Below are 20617 nucleotides of genomic sequence, written 5' to 3' on the forward strand. Positions count from 1 at the left end.
ATTCACACTTGACAGTGCACAAGGCTTCACTGAGCCTTGGCCTGAAGATGATTAGCTCATGCTAACCATGAAGTGACAACATGCATACACTAACATAGATAATTCATACATAACTAGCACATATCAGATAATTCAACACATAAGCAACTTGCACTGTTAACTGAGAAGAACACTGAAAAATAAAATTTGAGCCAATTCTCTACTGGCTAGTCCAGAGAGGTCAATAGTGTCTTTCTAATGCTTCCCCCAACACCAATTTATACCCATTACACAAAATTAGGTTTTCCCCCAATTTTCCCCAAAGTCAGTAAAATTAGGTTTTGCCAATTACCTACTGTTGATGAAATTCTCGCTCCATCTCGTCGACCCATCCTTCTATTTCTCTTCCTGAGTCATCTCCGCTCCAATTGCTGCTCTAACATCAACTTATATCTTCAATTTCTCACCTAGGGTTTCAGTCGGCAGAGATGAGAAATTGAGGAGATTAGTTGATGTAAAACGTGATAGTGATGATGGGTTAGGTAGAGTGATTTGGGGAGAAATAGTGGAGTGATTTGGGGTGAGGTGGTGGTGATGGAGACGGACATGGTGGTGGTACAGAGTATGGTGGTTCTGCAGAGGGGGTTGATGGAGGAGATGGTTCGATGGAGAAAGGGAAGGGTGCGTTTGTTTGAGGTGTAGGTGCTCGGTCGCTAGGGTGTGAGGCGAGTGTATCGAGTTTGATGATCTGCGACGCTGAGCCGTGGGATAGGGAGATGAAAGATTAATCTGACGGTGAGATGAAGTGAAGCTTGTAGCGACCGCTGGATTTTTTATACAACGAAGTTAACGGCTCTAGATGGGGTTAGGTGTTGTAGTGTAAGGCGGAGATATCAAACGTTGATGAACAGCAAGGGAGCGACCGTTGGATTCAACTACCATCTAATCTGAAGGCTTGGAATTTCAGCGCTGTGGTGCTCGGCAGAGACTTCAGATTTTGATGCTCTATGAAGGAGCGACCATCGGATGCTTCTGAGAACTGATCTGATGGCTGAGAACGGAGGCGCTTTTGTGTGTAGAAAATGAGGTTGTGCGCACCATTCTTCGCGGCTTCCTTGCGTAATTTCTCCCGGCTTTTCACTACTTTTCTGCTCTTTTCGCTCCGCGACTCATCCGAACTTTATTTATTACCTAAAAATGCAAAATTAATTAATAAAAATATTTATTCTTGAAAACAATGAAAATACAGAATATGGGATAAAATGTAGAATTAATGCATAAAAGATGAGTTAAAATGCCAACAAAAAGGGATAAAAATATACAATATTTGGCACTCATCATTATCCCATTTTTTTGAAATGGCTAAACTACCCTTAAATGATTAGCGTTAATGATTAGTTAAGTTAAGTTAATTAGTTTGTTTAAGTTAAAATCAGATTTAAGAGTTAAAATTTTTGGGGGAAAAAAAGTTAGTGTTTTTGTGTGTTGAGAAGAAGAAGAGGAGTTTTTGTGGAGAAAATTAGAGTTTTTATAAATGAGTGATTGTAGTGAAGGAAATGATGTTGGTGAAGCTTCAAATAACAAACATGATTGTGTTGAAGGTTAAATTGTCTCAACTATTGGATGTTTGATGAACAAATGTTAATAGAGGAAGCCATTAATATTGGTACAAATGAAGGAACCAACCCTCAAAATGAGGAATCCTAAACTCAAAATAATCAGGTAAACATCTTATACCCTTCGATTTGTGTGTTTGTTGCTCCAAGTGGTCAAATCATCCCCACTATGAAACAACTCAGTGTAATGGTCGTCAGAGTCGGGGGGTGTATACCCAAACAACTATGTGAGGTTGTCAATATATTGACACTACTAATAACGACTCAAAACCTGCAACTTTTCCATGTTATGAAAAATCGTTAGGGTAGTGTGATACAGATTGACGACCGTTTTTAGCTAGGTCACCCAGAGTCGTTATGTTTTTTGGTTAACACATGAACGACTCTAAAACCAAAACTCCATGTAAAATTTAACACTTAGGGTCGTCATACTTGTAGTCATACGGTCTGGATCAGACCAGGGACATACACAAAAAAGGAACATACACAAAAAAGGAACAAATCAGTTGAGTGTTTCATGCTATCAGAAAAAGGGTCGTCACCTTATTATTTAAAACAGAAACGACTCTAATAGAAAACATGACGACACTAACAAATAATGTGACGACCTATCAATATTTTGGACAGTGAGTATTTCTGTTTTGCAACTAGGGTCGTCAACTAAGAGTAACGACTCTAATCCAAACCATAAGAGTTCAATGATGACTCGAATATATATATTGACGACACTTCTAATTTTTAAGACAGAGAGACTGTTCTTAGCAGAATTAGGGTCGTCAATAGATTCGATTACAGAGGTAACGACCCAAATCTAGGGCAAAAAATTGTAGTAGCAGAATTAGGATCGTTAACTTAAACATCATATAGCTTAACGATTTTTCATAGAGTTAACATGCATATGAAGAATCGTTAGGGTTTAAGAAAATACAGAGTAACGACCCACTCACCGTAACTGAAAAAATCGGTCCCACACCTCAATTTCACAATCAAAACTCAAGAAAAAATCAAAATAAAGGAGGGTCTTAGTTCACTTACTTTCTAATCGGTGCCATTTCTTCTTCTAATTCTCTTCCCGGATTAAAGTTTTTCGTATCGACGATGATTTTTTTTTTTGTGTCGTTAATGGAGGAGAGAGGGAGAACTCGGGTGGGACTTGGGAGAGGAGGATAGATTTTTAAGTAGTAAGGGTAAAACAATATTTTCACCACCTTTTAGAATCCTCCTAAATTTTTTTGTGTGGGTATAAATTGATCGGTCCCCTAATTGTTTTTAAAGACCCCAATTATACGAGGTAAATTTAACTTTTCCCCAGATATCTGGCAATAATAACTCCCCCCATCTACCAACTAACAACACTCTGAGCAGCCACAGCTCAGTCTGGTCCCTAGTTAGCAATTCGGGATTCGGCAAACGTACGGAACGACAAACGTACGAGTATTATACGGTTTTGTAAAATCCAGATTCGGTCCAAAATTCGGTCAACGGGACGTGATTCATCAGTAATTCGGAACGGCATACGTACGTGTATAATTCGATTTATAAATATGAGTTCGGCTCTGAAAATTCGGTATCTATATATAACAAATAATTTGTATTTATAAGGTCATAGACCAATTTTTATGCATATGTGTGAGTTATTTAAAGAAAAAATAAACTTAATATGATGATATTAATAATATATACAACATTAGTTATCCAAGAGGACGTCGTATGGTGGTTTAGATGCTTGGTTAGTGAGTTTGAGATCTCTCTCACCTTCACCTTCAAATCTCTTCAGTCGTTTTTGTTTCATAAAAATTACAACACGTCTAATATTCGGAAGGCAGTAAAGCCCAAAAAGTGGAATCTTTGAAAAGTAAAAGCTAAAGAATTTATGGCGAATTAAGCAGACGTATCATTCGGAATACGTAAAATTTGTGAACGGTTCGCGAATAATCCGGGAATACCACATAATATACGACTTGTGTTCAGAATTACAAACGTACGCGAATAAAACGATAAAATTCGTGATACGGAAAAATTCGCGAACTTACTAACTAGGGTCTGGTCCATACATCTCTCTTCACTCCCTATTGGAACCCCACCGCCATTAAACTACTGTCCTTCCCTGGCTATCAAATGTAATGTAATCCTTGGACCTTGGCATTTTTAAGTGAAACTTATGATTAATTAAACAAGTAAATAAGCATTTTTAAACTTACAAATTACAAATTTTTTCGATGAAGACAAATTAGACAAGTTCTTGTGCAGAAATTATGAACCACTAGTCTGCGAAAATTCTTCCAAAGACTTTTAAAATCAAACAATCGCTTATCTACTCCTCATATCAACTTATCCACCAAATTTTCCACTTGCTTCTAAGAAATAGCACACGTAGTTTCTCAGTCCAATGATACCACCCTTCCAGAGTAGAAAGTCAAACCGGACGAAGAGGTTTTGGTCAGACATTTTTGCTGATAATGGGAGCAGTCTTTTGTCTGTGTAAAAGTCCAAACTCATCGACATCTCCCTCTTCTTGTCTCTATAATTCCTTAAAATTCATAAACCACTGTAAAATCCATTCATGATGTCATCGTAAACCAAGTAAAGATATTTTTTTTTTGAAGTCATTAAAAGTCCAAGTCAACATAAAGAAAGCACCACAAATTTGATGACACCTTTTCCTTGTCATTGCAGGAGAGAGTAGATGGCAGCGATTGACTGGCTTTTAAGGCATCCATAACTAACCCCACCAATAATAACATTGACTTGAAGACCAGTTTCAACCTATCCTCCTCGCTTTCATTTCAATAGAAACCTCTTTTAGCCTGTTTACACTCAAATCCGTCACTACTTATACTCAAATCTTGACATCACATTGAAGAAGAAGAAAACCAAAAACGTCCCAACAATCAGAATCAAACAACTAGAATCTTAGAGTGAGGAACTGCTTCAGCTAGAAATAGCTAAAGCCAATTCTATCTCAATCTTACTTCCATTCAGCAGATTCAGTTGAATTCTGGATCATGGCTAATCAGGCTGTCGGTTTCGCTTACCATCCGTCATCCCCATCTGTACCAGACTGGCTTAACAAAGGTGATAACGCATGGCAAATGACAGCATCAACCTTGGTTGCACTACAGAGCATGCCTGGATTAGTGATTCTGTATGGTAGTATTGTAAAGAAGAAATGGGCAGTAAATTCAGCTTTCATGGCACTTTACGCCTTTGCTGCTGTGTTGATTTGTTGGGTTTTACTCTGTTATCGAATGGCGTTTGGTGATGAGCTTCTTCCTTTCTGGGGAAAAGGTGCACCGGCTCTAGGGCAAAAATATCTTTTGGGCCGAGCTAATGTTCCTGCAAGCACTCATCGTCATAAGGATGGATCAGTAGAAACTGGAAGGAACGAACCATTTTATCCCATGGCTACTTTAGTGTACTTCCAGTTCACTTTTGCAGCTATTACTATGATATTATTAGCTGGTTCTGTTCTCGGTCGTATGAATATCAAGGCTTGGATGGCTTTTGTTCCGCTTTGGCTAATCTTTTCTTACACTGTCGGCGCGTTTAGTCTTTGGGGTGGTGGATTTCTTTACCAATGGGGTGTCATTGATTACTCAGGCGGTTATGTTATCCATGTCTCTTCTGGAATTGCTGGTCTTACTGCCGCTTACTGGGTAAATTTTGACAAACTTCATTTTCATGAATTGATTTAGTAGTCGGAATTCACCTTGTTAACGAGTAATTAACGGCGGCTTGTTAATTTATAATATGTAGGTTGGACCAAGGGTGAGAGGCGATCGAGAGCGATTTTCACCAAACAATGTTTTGTTAATGTTAGCCGGAGCAGGATTATTGTGGATGGGTTGGTCTGGTTTCAATGGAGGTGCACCTTACGCTGCAAATACTAGTGCTCCGATTGCTATTTTGAACACGAATATATGTGCGGCGACAAGTCTTCTTGTTTGGACAATTCTAGATGTCATCTACTTTGAGAAACCTTCTGTGATTGGAGCTATTCAGGGTATGATGACCGGTCTTGTTTGCATTACTCCCGGAGCAGGTAAATAGCTCATCAATATATTATGCTCTAGTTTAATTAGTACTTAATTAAGATGAAGAGGGTTTAATGGTAATTTGATTTATGGTTGGTGTAGGGTTGGTTCAATCGTGGGCTGCGATAGTGATGGGAATACTTGCAGGTAGCATACCTTGGTTTACCATGATGATACTTCACAAGAAATCTACTTTGCTACAAAAGGTACTATTTTGACCATTATTTCATAAGTTCATTTTGCTTTTCAATATTTAATTAGGTAGTGATTAGTGTAATGTGATCAATGTGGCTGTAATTGATTATTATGGTCTTCTATTGTAAAAGGTTGATGACACATTGGGTGTGTTTCACACACACGCGGTAGCCGGACTATTAGGTGGGGCACTTACTGGGTTGTTCGCCGAGCCGGTTCTGTGCGATCTACTCTTACCTGTTAAGGGTTCGAGGGGTGCGTTCTACGGCGGAACCGGTGGGATGCAATTCTTAAAGCAATTGGTTGGAGCCTTATTCGTGATAGTATGGAATTTGCTATCAACTTCAATTATACTGCTTCTCATAAGGCTGGTGATACCATTGAGAATGCCTGATAATCAGCTTATGATTGGAGATGATGCGGTTCATGGTGAAGAAGCTTATGCACTTTGGGGTGACGGTGAGAAATATGATCCAGCTAAACATGGTTCATTGTTTACCGAGCAAATTAGGCCTAATCAACATCATGCTAATAATGGTGCTATTGGTGTTACTGTTCAATTATAAGCTTCCATTTTAATTTTTTTTAGGGTATGTGTTGATTCTGTATGGTAGTGCAGGCATGGAAGAGACTAGTGTAGATATGTTTTAGTTGTTGTAAGTATGATTGTGGGACTGAGTCATGACATGTTAGGAATTCAAGCTTATGGTCTGGATGGCTGATGGTTAATACAATCAATAAATGAATGGAATTCATGCTTCAATTTATTTCATTTTGAATGGAATTCTTAATGATGACCAATGTGGTGTTATTCGTCTAAGTTTTTCGTTTGACAATGTCATGATGTTTCAAAAAATTTAAAACTTCAATATGATTTTCACTTCTTAGTATGAAAAAGAACGGTTAATAAAAACATTTGGCATTGGCAAGAAAGTTTAGCAATACTAGCCGCTACCACTTGGGCATCCAAGCAGCCACTTACACATCTGATACTAGAGGGTGACAGTCAAGGACAAGGAGTCACAGTTTACCTGCCTGCGAAAAGAAAACATTGTGGTTTAGTCTGAGCTTCGTTTGGCACTGGAGACAACTTTTAGTATTAGAAATTTAATTTTCCAACAAATTCACATTTCACATAGTCTTCTGCGATTCTTTTGAGTCTGTCAGGATTCTAGAAGGACTGGCATCACTATTAACCTCATCCAACCGAGTATGAAAGGCATCATGAAGCTCTGACTTCAATAGAGAATGAAATCTGGAAACTGTCACCATTCACCAACCGAGTATAAAACTGTACAACAACAAGTTACAAGCTTCAACAGCACCAAAATGTGATACATGTGTCCTATTGCGGACGAACGTATCACTCTGGCCAATTGAGGTTTTGTATGCAAGCTAAACGGAGAATGATAATAGTTCCAAAGAAAAACACACCAAAATAAGAAAAGAAAGAAAGTTTACACTTCACACTACCTTTACTTTGGGCCTTGTTTTTAACTTGTCAAGAAAGAGCACTAATAGTTCACACCTTAAAATAGAAATTATTCTTCACACCCCACTACTTGGATGGTAAACTCCCCAATGTCATTCGCCTGCAATAATCAGGGAGTGTTCACACAAGTGTTCGCAGCGGTCAGCTAGATACCCCTTTTTTTGCAGCATTATACTCAAGTGAAATCCATTAGCAACTGTAGCTTTATAAATAAAGCCTTCACTTGTTTCTTCTACTCAAGTGAAACCCATCATAGCTTTACAGTTATTTCAACTCCGGCAGAAGTGCGAATAAAGTTGATGTTGGAAATATTTTGATACATTTGATTAGAATGGCATCTGATCATGAAGTGATTAAAACTAGAGATTACGACAAGAACATCGATAAAGTCGGAACAGAAAATCTCGAACGCATATGTGAAGTAGGCCAGACACCGCCATTTCTCTTCATGGACACGATGGGTGACCCCGTTTGTAGAATACGAAACAGCCCATTGTTCAAAATGCTGGTACGTACCGTACGTGATCATCATCTTCTGTCGAAAAATTAATCTTATGCAGCTATATATGTCTAACGAATTATTTACGAAACTTTGATGCAATAATTTAGGTTGCTGAGTTCAATAACGAGTTGGTTGGAGTCATTCAAGGTACTATAAAGATTGCAAACTGCTGCAGCAATCTTAAAATCGTCGGTTACATCTTGGGTTTAAGAGTTTCGCCACTTCATCGAAGAACCGGAGTAGCTTCAAACTTAGTACGGAATATAGAAGAATGGTTTGTTGCAAATGGAGTTGATTTCGCGTATATGGCTACGGAAAAGGACAACAAAGCCTCAGTAAAGCTCTTCGTAGACAAGCTTAATTTTGTCAAGTTTAGTACTCCGTCAATCCTAGTCAATCCAGTGAGCCAATATCACAGCAAGTCTATATCATCTAATATTCGAATTATGAAGCTGACGACTGACAAAGCAGAAAGTCTCTATAGGAAGTTTATGGGAACAACAGAACTCTTCCCATATGATATCGATAACGTCCTGAAAAATAGTTCAAGTTTGGGTACTTGGATTGCTTTTCATGACGAATTTAGGAGCGAATTCCGATCAGATTCTCCTCCACCGAATAGTTGGGATATGCTTAGTGTTTGGAACAGTTGTGGTGCTTTCAAGCTTAGGGTTGGAAATGCACCAATAACTTGGAAAATGTATGGAAAAACTTCGAGGTTTATCGACCGAGTCTTCCCATGCATGAAGATACGTTCATTATCAGACATTTTCAATCAATTCGGGTTCTATTTTATGTATGGTTTGTATTGTGAAGGGCCTGATTCCGGCTTACTTGTTCATTCTCTATGCCAATTCGTTCATAACCTGGCTAGAAAGTGCAAGGACTGCAAAATTATTGTTACAGAAGTTGGAGGAGGTAATATTGAGAAATTAAAGGTGCATATCCTACATTGGAAAACATTGTCTTCTAGTGAAGATTTGTGGTGCGTAAAAGCCTTAGATTGAAGAGCAAAATACCATTTCTGAATTAATAAGATGCACACATCCAAGAACCATTTTTGTGGACCCTAGAGAGGTTTGAAGAAATATCAAATAAATTTCGGATTTTCCTGTAATTTTATGTGGCTTGCTGCCATCCAGTAGTGAGTAGTGTATATGTTACATACAAGTTTGCTGCCTGCTGGTTGATTGCTAAATGCTCATCATTGAGCATATTAATTGCGTCGTGTTATGTATGGGACTGGGCCTTTTCGGCACGGGATTTGATCATTGTCTATTTTGTTCATCGTACAAAATTTACCACCAAAACTCATCAACACCTAACGGTACTACCCACTAATTTGTTTATTTATTTTTTGGAATGGGCTTCAACATACATACAACAGTCTAAAACGGTTGGTAGAAGGCTGGAACCTCAAATCAATCACATTCTCAAATATTGTTTACATTCACATTCCACATAAACATTGCTCATATTCACATTCCACATAGAACTTGAAATAGTCACAATTAAGTAGTACAAATATGCTTTATTGAGAGGATTTAGTTGTTTAATTCTGTATATCTTCAAAAAAATTAGTTTAATTAGATAAAAAAAACAAACAAATATTACCTCAGTAACGATAAATGTTCTCTTAGATTACGTAGTACAAACATGGTTAATCTTTATAAAATTTATGTTTTGTAATTCATACTATCCTTTAGGGAAAAAATGGTTAATTTTTAACCAATTCCTCAAAATTTTATGGGCCTATGCGTAGTAGAACACCATTTCATTCACTTCTTCAAAACAAAGTAGTGTCCCTACTGGAAAAGATATGAATCATCAAAGGTCGTTCACCAAATCTGTAACAAAGCTGAAAACACAAAATTACTTCAAAATCAATCAGATTAATCTTACAAAATCGGTTATCTTCAGGAATTACTTTTCTCTCTTTGGTGATACGAATTATTCCAAATTTACATAGATTTATGTTTATTCATTTTCCTAAAGTATAATAATTTGTAATTTTTGATCCATTTGTTTTCTTATCTTCTCTCTTTACTTATTATCATGAACTATTTCTCAATCATGCATAATCACATGAAGTCGAGGAGAAATGGCATAAACAAAAATCATGGCAGAAAAAAGGGAATAAAGAGAGATATAAGAAACTAAATCAATTTACAATTTGGTTCGCGTGTAGCCTTGTTTATGGTCAATTTTTTTATTTAAGTTTCATCTTCTTTCCTACCCCGAACAGACAAATCTTAAACTACAGCTATTGATTTATCTTTTCCCTGTAAAAATATGGACTTTAATATTATTTTAATAAAAAAATAAATTTTAAAACTAATATCAAATAAAAAATAATAAAAAAATAAAATTAACCAAGGGTAACTAAATAATTTATCTATCTTAGGACACCTTTCTCATCCTACTACCACTACTTCTTCTACCACCGCCACCACCATTAACATCATCACTCCACCATTCTCACCAACTACCACCACCATTACCCCAACGCCGATCCACCACCCCCGCACATTATCATAACCACCATTAATGCTTACTGATTTAATGTAAGATAAATTTATTATGAATTGTATCAATGGTAATATATCTATTTGATTAACTAAAAAAACATTTATTATGAAATATCAAAAAAATATTTATTATTCAAAGTTAGTTAAACTGGTCATTTTACAACCGTAGATTTATATTTTCCAAGAATGATTCCAGAGCGTCCTTTATCTTACCTAATTGTTCGACCTTTCGTTGTTTCATTTCTTTAGTTATTCAGCCGCACCGTAACGACACGGCCTTCATAATAAGTTAAAATATTATGTCAATTTTAACCCTTGTATAAACTAACAATTGTTGTCCATGTTTTAGCATTTTTTTATCAAATAATTGAGAAATTAAATCAAGGGTAGTTAACTATGCGTTTTTAAAAATAAGTAATTTTCTACAACTATTGATTTATCTGCTTTTGGGCGCGTGTAGCGGTGGGGATATGCGTATTCTTATAATTAATTATGCGTATTTACCTAAAAAGAAGACATGGTTTAGTTGATAATTTCATAGATATGTCTGCTTTTGTCATTTGTATTAGCTAATAAAAATATATTTGTCATCATCATTAGTAGAATAATTTATATATTATCATTTTTAATTTGACATTTAACAAAATATTATCATGGATAATTAATAGACTATTTATTATGAAGAATTATGGAACCTTAATGACGTGATAACTTTTATCCATTAGATGCATTTCTAATTTTAATCACAACCATCACTTTTGACAAACGATTACATCCCTAGATTTATCTCTTGTGAGGAAAAATTTGAACCACTTACATAGGCAAAGTTATCCAAATTGTGATTTATATTCTTGACAAAATGCTATTCAAGTGAAACAATCCTGCATGTTAGTAACAATACAGAATAGCCATTTTACTTCAGTCAAATTTTGTTAAAACAGAATAGTCATCGAAGTTGTAAATCGAACATGGGCGGGATTGAGAAAGGCGCCCATAAAAAAGAAATGATTTTATAGTACATAAGGCCCATGAAAAAAAAGTTGTTTGAATAGCACATAAGATAACACTTTTGTTTTAGCTAAGTCATAATATTAAAGCCAAAAACAGTAGTTACAAGTAATTACCAGGGGACCCGAGGGTCCCGGGCCCTTATCTAAAGGGCGGACGAAACCTCTAAAAATCGTAAAAATAGAAATGGGAAAAACAGGCCCTTACAGGAAACTGTAAACACCTATAACACCTTTTAAACTTCAAGCATAACCACACGAACTCCAAGCACTCTATAGATTACTCGTGTCCGTAGCAATCTTCATGCTAGCAACATAACTTCACTTAAAACTGCGTTTATGTGACTGTAAAGGACCACGCACTTTACTACTCCTCGATGTAGTACCATTAACTGATGTTATAGCCAACTTCGTATTTACCAAATTCAAGATTTTTCGAGCTTCTTCCTCCGCATCAGGGTCAAACCCTTTATCTTTATTAGGAGAATTTATTGTATACCCCTCTGGAATGTAAGGTACAATCGCTGATCGATTAATATCAGCATCCATCCTCTCATTATAATCTGTATCAACTTGTTCCACATCCTCATTGACCACCTTCTCCGCTAATTTATCAATAAGATTATTTACTGCATCATCAATAATTTCTTGAGCGAACTTTGATATTGCTAGTCCCTCTTCCTCCAATCTCTTCTTATTCATATGTACTTCCTCTTCCGAGAGATTCTCTTTAGCATATAAGAACAATTTTAGTGTTGTTCTGGAAAGCCATATCTGGCAACAAAACAAAGTGCAGTGTTGGTTGCCAAAAGCTATATTTGTTGCCAAAATTTCATATTGCCAAATGAAGATTCTATATTTGAGAACTCTTTTTGGCAATTTTCAAATAACGCTATTATAAAGTCCGTCAAACTGGAACGTTGTTTTAAATAGCGTTAAATAACAGACGTTGTTTTAATAACCGTGCAGGAAAGGAGACGTTATTTACAACAGCGTGTAGATGGGGCGGCGTTTAAAAAAGCGTTTTATGGAACGCTCTTATTAAGAGCGTCTGGTGCAAGACGTAAATTATAATACCGTTTCATTTGGCAGACATTGTTTAAAATTCTTATTAACCTCTAGAAGGAATTTATAATCACTTCTAACCTCTATAAGGAATTTATACTCACGTTAGATATGAAAAGGTTTTATAAAATCCGTTTGACTGAGGCGGTTTTATTAATAACGTTTAGGATGAAACGGTGATTTAAACTGAGTGTAATTATAACAATCACTCTCCCGCTATATCACAAACCAAATTTCCAAAAAAAAAACATATATGGGATAGAAATTTGCGAATATAGAACCTCAACACTAAAGTTGCTCTAAGGCGCCAATAAAAAATAAAAAATAAAAAACATGTACCATATAAGAAGTAAATTTTCAAATTAATTGAATTGAAAATCCAAATTTATGATAGCAAAATTTGATAATAACTTTTGTAATAAAAAAAATTACCATTCACATGAAGCATAAAGAACTTAATTCGGAATCAATTCAAATAAAAACATTCCTTAAATAGGCACGTTTCCACCAGTTTCATGTTTTGCTGAAATGATCTTAAAGAACGTATAACAAATTCATTTTTCGCGGAAAAATTAGTTTACCTTTGTTGAGGGTGAATTTGTGTTTAAGTTCTACCCGTCCTAACCACACCAAATGACCTTACAATGCCAAGAATAGTCAGAGAGAGAGTCATTTTCCATTGTATCTTGTCCTTCTTTATATAGGCTTTCTAAAAAGCCCCTTCTTTTATGACATCATGCCATGTGTCATAAACCTCCTTTATTACTTATAAAGCCATTCCTTAATTGTTGTAGTATTTTTTAAGGGATTCGTTTCTCGGACTTGAATAGATTTTTAAAACATAAATATATACAAAATTGTCACAGGATCAAGAGTTACTAGGATTCAGGATTCCACCATAATTATTCATATAATTATTATATTTTTTTCCAAACAGTTATAGTTCAAATAAAAGGACTCTCATTCTTGCCAAGGTAGATTTTTAGAAGATTAACTGTAAATCGAAAGCATGGCATATCAAAAGTACTAAGACCAAGCATAAACCATCAAAAGAAATGACAATCAATTAAGAAAAATCATAAAACATTTAATAAAAGTGCAAGAAGTCATAAAAGAATTAAATATAATTTTTATATGCATAAAGTACGGCTTCCTCCATCATCCCAGTGTTGGGGTTTAGCCTCTCATATTAATCATGTTCTCAAAATACAATTTTATAGCCCAACAAGTTAATAAAATGATGAGAAAATGTTAAACAGAGATTTCGTAACAGTTATAAGCGTTACAATTGCGCTGTTAACTGTTGCGTTGCATAAACTTAAGTGTAGGAAAGAACGATACATACACAGCGCTGTAAACAGCGACACAATAGAACTGCTGCGGGAACTGTTGAAGAACGACGCTTCTGTAGCGTCAGTTCTTCATCTTCTTCCTCTCGCCAGCAGCAGCAGAAACTTGCACTGTGTGATTTTGTTTCGCTTCTCTTTGCTTCCTAGCCTTCCCCAAACTCTCGACCCCTCTTCCCAATGACCGATACTTGTATTTATAGTGTTTTGGAGCAAGAAATCCGACCATTGATTGCGTATATTTTCTCTTTAATTTGATTATTCTTTGCTGCCCAAAAATGAGAATACTTACCATTTATAGAATTTCCACACGTTAACTCGCTCCCAAAACGCTCCAAATTAGTTTCTTCATGCCTCAGAAGCTTTCCCGCACCTCCACATCACTCCATGCACAGCAGAAACACACTTGAGCTCGTGTTCAGTGTGTGTTGCTCTGTTTTGAGTTTGGTGAATCGAACCGAGAATTCCATCCTAAATTGATCGATTCTGACACCCATACTGTGTTCCTTAAGCTATATCACATCTTCCTACCAAGTTTGAGCCATTGAATCGTACCACAATACCTTCATTTTGTCGATTGAAATTCTGCCAGTTGATGAACCAATTTTCCCGCCAATTTTATTTTTTCAAATCGTGAAGAAGGTGTCCCCTTAGCAAACAATGGTGTCCCTTTAGTAATTTGAGTGGAAACATCATTTTTGGGGTGTAAATATCCATGGGATGCCCTTATCCAACCAAGGGGTGCCTTTTGCAATTCTTCCGGGATATTTTCCGCACTTTTTCGGGGTTCCTCCGGGACATTTCCAGGGTACTTCCGGTACACCTCAACGGAGCTCCGGACGCCGCATTTTTAGCCAATTTCGCCACAAAACTTTATTTTTCCAAAAACTCCTACAAATAAATAAAACAACATAATAAGTACAAAAATGGGTACTAATACTATATACAATTGGGCTATATTAGACACATAAATGCGTCTATCAAATACCCCAAAACTTATTATTTGCTATTCCCGAGCAAATTAAAACTACAAAATAAAATTCTAACTCACTTTCGTAGGCATCGTCGATTGCATTTAGCATATGCAATAAGCCTTTAAACCCCTAGGTGGCCCTAGTGGCCGAGTTATAGTCTCGGGAGGGCTTACCAGAGATATACCCACAAAATCATTACTCCATACCCTAACTATCTACGCAAAATTTTGGAAAGCACTAAAGAACCTCCTTGGTTGGCATACTTATTAATTACATGAGGAAGTACCCCGATGCGAATTTCCAATTGTTGTATACGAGTTTGCACCCAAGTATACTAAAATTCATATAAGTTACAGAGCTCTACTAAGATAGTTTCACGATGGACATCATATTCGGAGTCAGACTAATCATATGGATAGAAAAAGAGATGGATATAGAAAAAATATAGACGGTTTTGATGTTAACTAGGTGAACGATGTTTCTCATATCTGTCTGAAGGCCACTGCCAAAATAAACCTATCCTAAATGACTGAGATAGTCTGACTAATATCAAATCACTGGAATATACAAGGGAACCAGTGTTCGATAATCCTAACTCTAGGTCAACACAACTGGCATATACAAGGGTTCCAGTGGTCGACTTTATTGAATTTTATTCCGTTTGGTCAAATGGTCTGGTCTAAAACTTTTTTTTTTTCATAACTTTTTTTTTTCAATCATTTTTTTTTTCAATACACAGTCACTCTATTTTACCCTAGCAGTGGTAACAACCTGAATCGTGAGCCCCCCCTAAACACCTAGAGAAACATAGTTTAAAAATAAAATAAAATAGAAACAGAAATGAAAAGGACTCAACGAGATATGGCGAAACTATCATGTTATTTCTAACACCTGAGCTCTGTGCTATTATGAATAGACTCTTTAGATGTTTCCATCTAGTCAGATTGGTCCCTTAGCTCCTAAAACCAAAATGCTTCCATCCACTTAGATTGGTTAGTGCCATCCTCAATACGCATAAATTTCTAGGCTCTGGAGTTTATTTATTACGCAACTAAAAGTTTCTCCCAATACCCCAAACTTAAATCTAACATTGTCCTCAATATTCTAAAGATAAAATTAAAAACATGAACAAGGAGAAACGGTTACTATTTGAAGTAAAAGAGTTAAGGAAGGATATTACCGTGTTGCGTGAGATTGGGTTACCTCCCAAGAAGTGATAAGTTTAAAGTCTTCATCCATACTAAGAAAAAGTTTAGTCAACTCAAACCATATAACAGTAATCGGAATAACTGTAGGTCTTTAAAACCAAAAAGAGCTGACAAAAGGAGACTGCCACAAGCCAGAGAGTGATAGTCTTCCTTAGAGCTAAGATCCAACAGTTCAGGTTTAAAAGTCTGGAAAAACTCAACTGAAAATAATAATAACCTGAATAACTGGGGGTCCTTAAAGTCAATCATATTTGACTTATACAGCTGACCACAAAGAGAGTGGTGGTCTTCCTTAAACAGATGTGTCGACCCTAATCTCCGAAAATAATTAGGTTTAGTCTCAAAACTTAAAAATTGACACATTTTAAATTCATATGTTCCCACAATTGGTAGAAAAGTTTTTGATGGGAAAAGAAAATCGATTTTGGAATCATAGCCTGGGTAAACCACATCAACCAGAGGATGGGTTTCTGACGACTGAACTTCCTTATGGACATCATTAGATTTAGGAAAACGTTTATGAAGATAATATTTTAGAATGGTCGAGGCATTGATGTCAAGTCCCAAGTGAGGGACCTTTTTAAATGTTAAAGCACACGGAGAACGATAATCACCCCCAAACTTAGATTTTTCGGCGTCTCTAGATAGACTGGTCACAATCTCCCTAATTTCTAGGTCATCAGATTCCTGAAAATGGGCAATTGATTCTTCTAAGTCAGGTTCAACCTCACTAATCTATACGAGTTCATCTAAGACTATTGTTTCTAAATCGTTCGACTCGAAAACAGTACTCTCGAGATAAACTGGTTCCTCGAAACCATCATCGGCTTCGTAATCATCGTCTAAAACGGGGGTATTTCTAGTCAAATCCCCATCCTTTTGAATAGGTAAATAATTATAAAAATTATTTGGATTTGAACTAGAAATAATATAATCACTATAAAGCTCAATTGAATTACTCGATTCCTGATTACTATGCCTATATATTCCAGATTCTTCATTACAACTATCCTCATCATCATAATAGTATGAAGATGATTGAACCTTATCTAAATAAGTAGTGTCTTTTATTCTACCCTCGTCCTCTGAATTAGGCAAATATTCACTATTGATATCAAGGGTAGAATTGGAAACACTATTTTGGAAATTTAGATTATTTCGAGCAGTTCTTTTCTGGCCCTCTAACAAAGACTTCTGGGCCGACTCACATGAATTCCTGACATAATCTTGGAAATCAGGTAAAGAAAGTTCACTCATTGCATTCGTTTCGTCCATAACGTAGTTATTCATTTCTGCGAACTTACGTGCTGTCTCAGCTAACTTACGATTCGACTCAAGTAAAGATGAATTATCAGAAATTTTCTCGTACGACTGATGGGGGTGAGGATAGTGATTGGGCTCACCATGGTATGACCATAACCTTGAAAAGGTTGGCGTTCCCAACTACTATTCCCACCATGGTCATAAAATTGATGATGTCCATAATCAAATTCAGGTCGATATTCATTGTATTGGCTTCTATCATACCAGTTCGACATTTTTTTTTTAATTGCAAGGGAATTCTACGCAATCACAAACAATTCCGACTCGACTCCACCAAAGCAAACCTAGAGATTTCTAGCAAACAACAAGCATGATTGCTCACTTAGATTGTTTCTAGACTAGCTTCTATCTCTCGAAGGGGAATTCGTTACAGTTTAAGCAAACCCCTCTGGAATCAGTCCGAGTTAAAGTAAGTTGAATCAAGGCGAGGGAAGCTCGGTGGAGCTTTGATACCCAAGGCCTCACCGATACAAGGCGGCGCAGTCACGCATTCAACTCACAGATACCATCAAAAACTTCGAAGTATGCTTAAAAGGTGACCAATATCCTTCGAAAAAATTTCCTAACAAGCTCGATACCCTATAGGTCTCTTTCTAATCAAGTTTTAAGGCTTAGGTTCGCGTTCGGTTTCGTTTTCCTAAGGCGGGCAAGAAGGGAGCGGTGATGAAATCCGAACCCTTATCTTGTCTAGGCCATGCCTTTCCCTTTACTAGGAATATAAAAACAGTCCGGTTCGTCCTCAAACAATGAATCACCTTAAGGAATACAGTGACTCGCTTACAGGAGATTCGCGAGTGTTTCGATGGACTTACCTCTCGTACCAGACGGGGGATGAACCGTTGTCGTCGACTTGGGACACGAATTCTATGTCGTGTGCGAACCCGATGGGCCGAGCTGATATCGTAATCACCCTCCTTCCCTGCACACAGTTTATATATAATTTTTTTTTTAATACCCTTCCGTAGGGTTAAAAAAATAAAGTCCAAGTGTTTAAAGTCCAAAGTCCAAAATAAATAAAAAATAAAATAAAATTACAGTTTTCCTTACACACTCTAAAAAAATTAAAAATTAAATCCTAAATTTTATTTGTCCTCTTTTCTTTTCTTTTCTTTTCGCTTTAAGCTTTTCCTTCCAAAGTCCTTAGCACTCCGCTTCGAACCTGCAAATCACAGACACAAAAACAAAGTAAAAAGGAACAAATAATAAAAATAAAACATAAAATAAAAATAAACCTAAAAAATAAATCTATATACAAGTCCGCGTCGGCGGCGCCATTCTATTGTAGTATTTTTTAAGGGATAAATAAGGGATTCGTTTCTCGGACTTGAATAGATTTTTAAAACATAAATATATACAAAATTGTCACAGGATCAAGAGTTACTAGGATTCAGGATTCCACCATAATTATTCACATAATTATTATATTTTTTTTCCAAACAGTTATAGTTCAAATAAAAGGACTCTCATTCTTGCCAAGGTAGATTTTTAGAAGATTAACTGTAAATCGAAAGCATGGCATATCAAAAGTACTAAGACCAAGCATAAACCATCAAAAGAAATGACAATCAATTAAGAAAAATCATAAAACATTTAATAAAAGTGCAAGAAGTCATAAATGAATTAAATATAATTTTTATATGCATAAAGTACGGCTTCCTCCATCATCCCAGTGTTGGGGTTTAGCTTCTCATATTAATCATGTTCTCAAAATACAATTTTATAGCCCAACAAGTTGATAAAATGATGAGAAAATGCTAAACAGAGATTTCGCAACAGTTATAAGCGTTACAATTGCGCTGTTAACTGTTGCGCTGCATAAACTTAAGTGTAGGAAAGAACGATACATACACAGCGCTGTAAACAGCGACACAATAGAACTGTTGAAGAACGACGCTTCTGTAGCGTCAGTTCTTCATCTTCTTCCTCTCGCCAGCAGCAGCAGAAAGTTGCACTGTGTGATTTTCTTTCGCTTCTCTTTGCTTCCTAGCCTTCCCCAAACTCTCGATACCTCTTCCCAATGACCGATACTTGTATTTATAGTGTTTTGGAGCAAGAAATCCGACCATTGATTGCGTATATTTTCTCTTTAATTCGATTATTCTTTGCTTCCCAAAAATGAGAATACTTACCATTTATAGAATTTCCACACGTTAACTCGCTCCCAAAACGCTCCAAATTAGTTTCTTCATGCCTCAGAAGCTTTCCCGCACCTCCACATCACTCCATGCACAACAGAAACACACTTGAGCTCGTGTTCAGTGTGTGTTGCTCTGTTTTGAGTTTGGTGAATCGAACCGAGAATTCCAGCCTAAATTGATCGATTCTGACACCCATACTGTGTTCCTTAAGCTATATCACATCTTCCTACCAAGTTTGAGCCATTGAATCGCACCACAACACCTTCATTTTGTCGATTGAAATTCTGCCAGTTGATGAACCAATTTTCCCGCCAATTTTATTTTTTCAAATCGTGAAGAAGGTGTCCCATTAGCAAACAGTGGTGTCCCCTTAGTAATTTAGGTGGAAACATCATTTTTGGGGTGTAAATATCCATGGGGTGCCCTTATCCAACCAAGGGGTTCCTTTAGCAATTCTTCCGGGATATTTTCCGCACTTTTTCGGGGTTCCTCCGAGGCATTTCCAGGGTACTTCCCGTACACCTCAACGGAGCTCCGGACGCCGCATTTTTAGCCAATTTCGCCACAAAACTTTATTTTTCCAAAAACTCCTACAAATAAATAAAACAACATAATAAGTACAAAAATGGGTACTAATACTATATACAATTGGGCTATATTAGACACATAAATGCGTCTATCATTAATATAACCTTCTTCTTATTCACTAATCCCTTCCTTGTCCTTCCCTTTTAATGAACACTTTCTTGCTGAACTTCTTTTGTTCTTTTTCGTTGGGGGAACCCCAAACCCGTTAAGGGTGTTATTTTTCAGGTATCAACATTAGTCTCCTGACTATTGGATCAATTATCAAATGATCCAATAGTCAAAGAACCCTTTTTGAGCGTCTTTCTTCACGATCCATAGACGTGGTGGGTCTTTTCCTTTTGTTGAGTTTACGATCGTGGGCGACGTTTAAACTCCTTGTCATGCTAAGTCTCTTCTCTTTTCAGTTTCTGACGGTTATCATTCCCCATGCATAATTTCCACGTTCAATCCCAGGGGCCCTTTATATATAAGACTGTCAATTCGTTTTCCTTTCAATCTTTCTTCTTCTTCTTTTCTTCCATACACTCTCCATGCCTAGCAGCTCTTCCAGTATCTCTTCATCTGAGGAGTCTAGTGAATCCGACCAGCCCATGAATGAGGACCCTGAAGAAACCGATTATTC

The 20617-nt window shown here is 36.6% G+C and overlaps 2 protein-coding genes across 2 annotated transcripts; both read left to right on the plus strand.

The window, feature by feature from the left end:
- Positions 1-4384: 4384 nt before the first annotated feature.
- Positions 4385-6596, plus strand: LOC113338988 (ammonium transporter 2-like). The gene is made up of 4 exons (XM_026584386.1): positions 4385-5251; positions 5352-5637; positions 5732-5835; positions 5956-6596. Exons 1-4 carry the CDS (start codon positions 4601-4603, stop codon positions 6388-6390), a joined length of 1476 nt encoding a protein of 491 aa, XP_026440171.1. The 5' UTR covers positions 4385-4600; the 3' UTR covers positions 6391-6596.
- Positions 6597-7647: 1051 nt separating this feature from the next.
- On the plus strand, positions 7648-8825 carry LOC113338770 (probable N-acetyltransferase HLS1). Its single transcript, XM_026584156.1, has 2 exons — positions 7648-7824; positions 7926-8825. The coding sequence occupies exons 1-2, from the start codon at positions 7648-7650 to the stop codon at positions 8823-8825; spliced, it is 1077 nt and encodes a 358-aa protein (XP_026439941.1).
- The last annotated feature ends 11792 nt before the right edge of the window (positions 8826-20617 follow it).

This window comes from Papaver somniferum, unplaced genomic scaffold (genome assembly GCF_003573695.1).
Source record: "Papaver somniferum cultivar HN1 unplaced genomic scaffold, ASM357369v1 unplaced-scaffold_19, whole genome shotgun sequence".
Lineage (NCBI taxonomy): Eukaryota > Viridiplantae > Streptophyta > Magnoliopsida > Ranunculales > Papaveraceae > Papaver > Papaver somniferum.

Excerpts from the sequence above, each read along its gene's own strand:
- LOC113338988 (XM_026584386.1), top strand. The coding sequence starts at position 4,601 with ATGGCTAATCAGGCTGTCGGTTTCGCTTACCATCCGTCATCCCCATCT. Across the intron at positions 5,252-5,351 it reads GTCTTACTGCCGCTTACTGG|GTTGGACCAAGGGTGAGAGG; the intron begins GTAAATTTTGAC and ends TATAATATGTAG. Across the intron at positions 5,836-5,955 it reads AATCTACTTTGCTACAAAAG|GTTGATGACACATTGGGTGT; the intron begins GTACTATTTTGA and ends CTATTGTAAAAG.
- LOC113338770 (XM_026584156.1), top strand. The coding sequence starts at position 7,648 with ATGGCATCTGATCATGAAGTGATTAAAACTAGAGATTACGACAAGAAC. Across the intron at positions 7,825-7,925 it reads GCCCATTGTTCAAAATGCTG|GTTGCTGAGTTCAATAACGA; the intron begins GTACGTACCGTA and ends GCAATAATTTAG.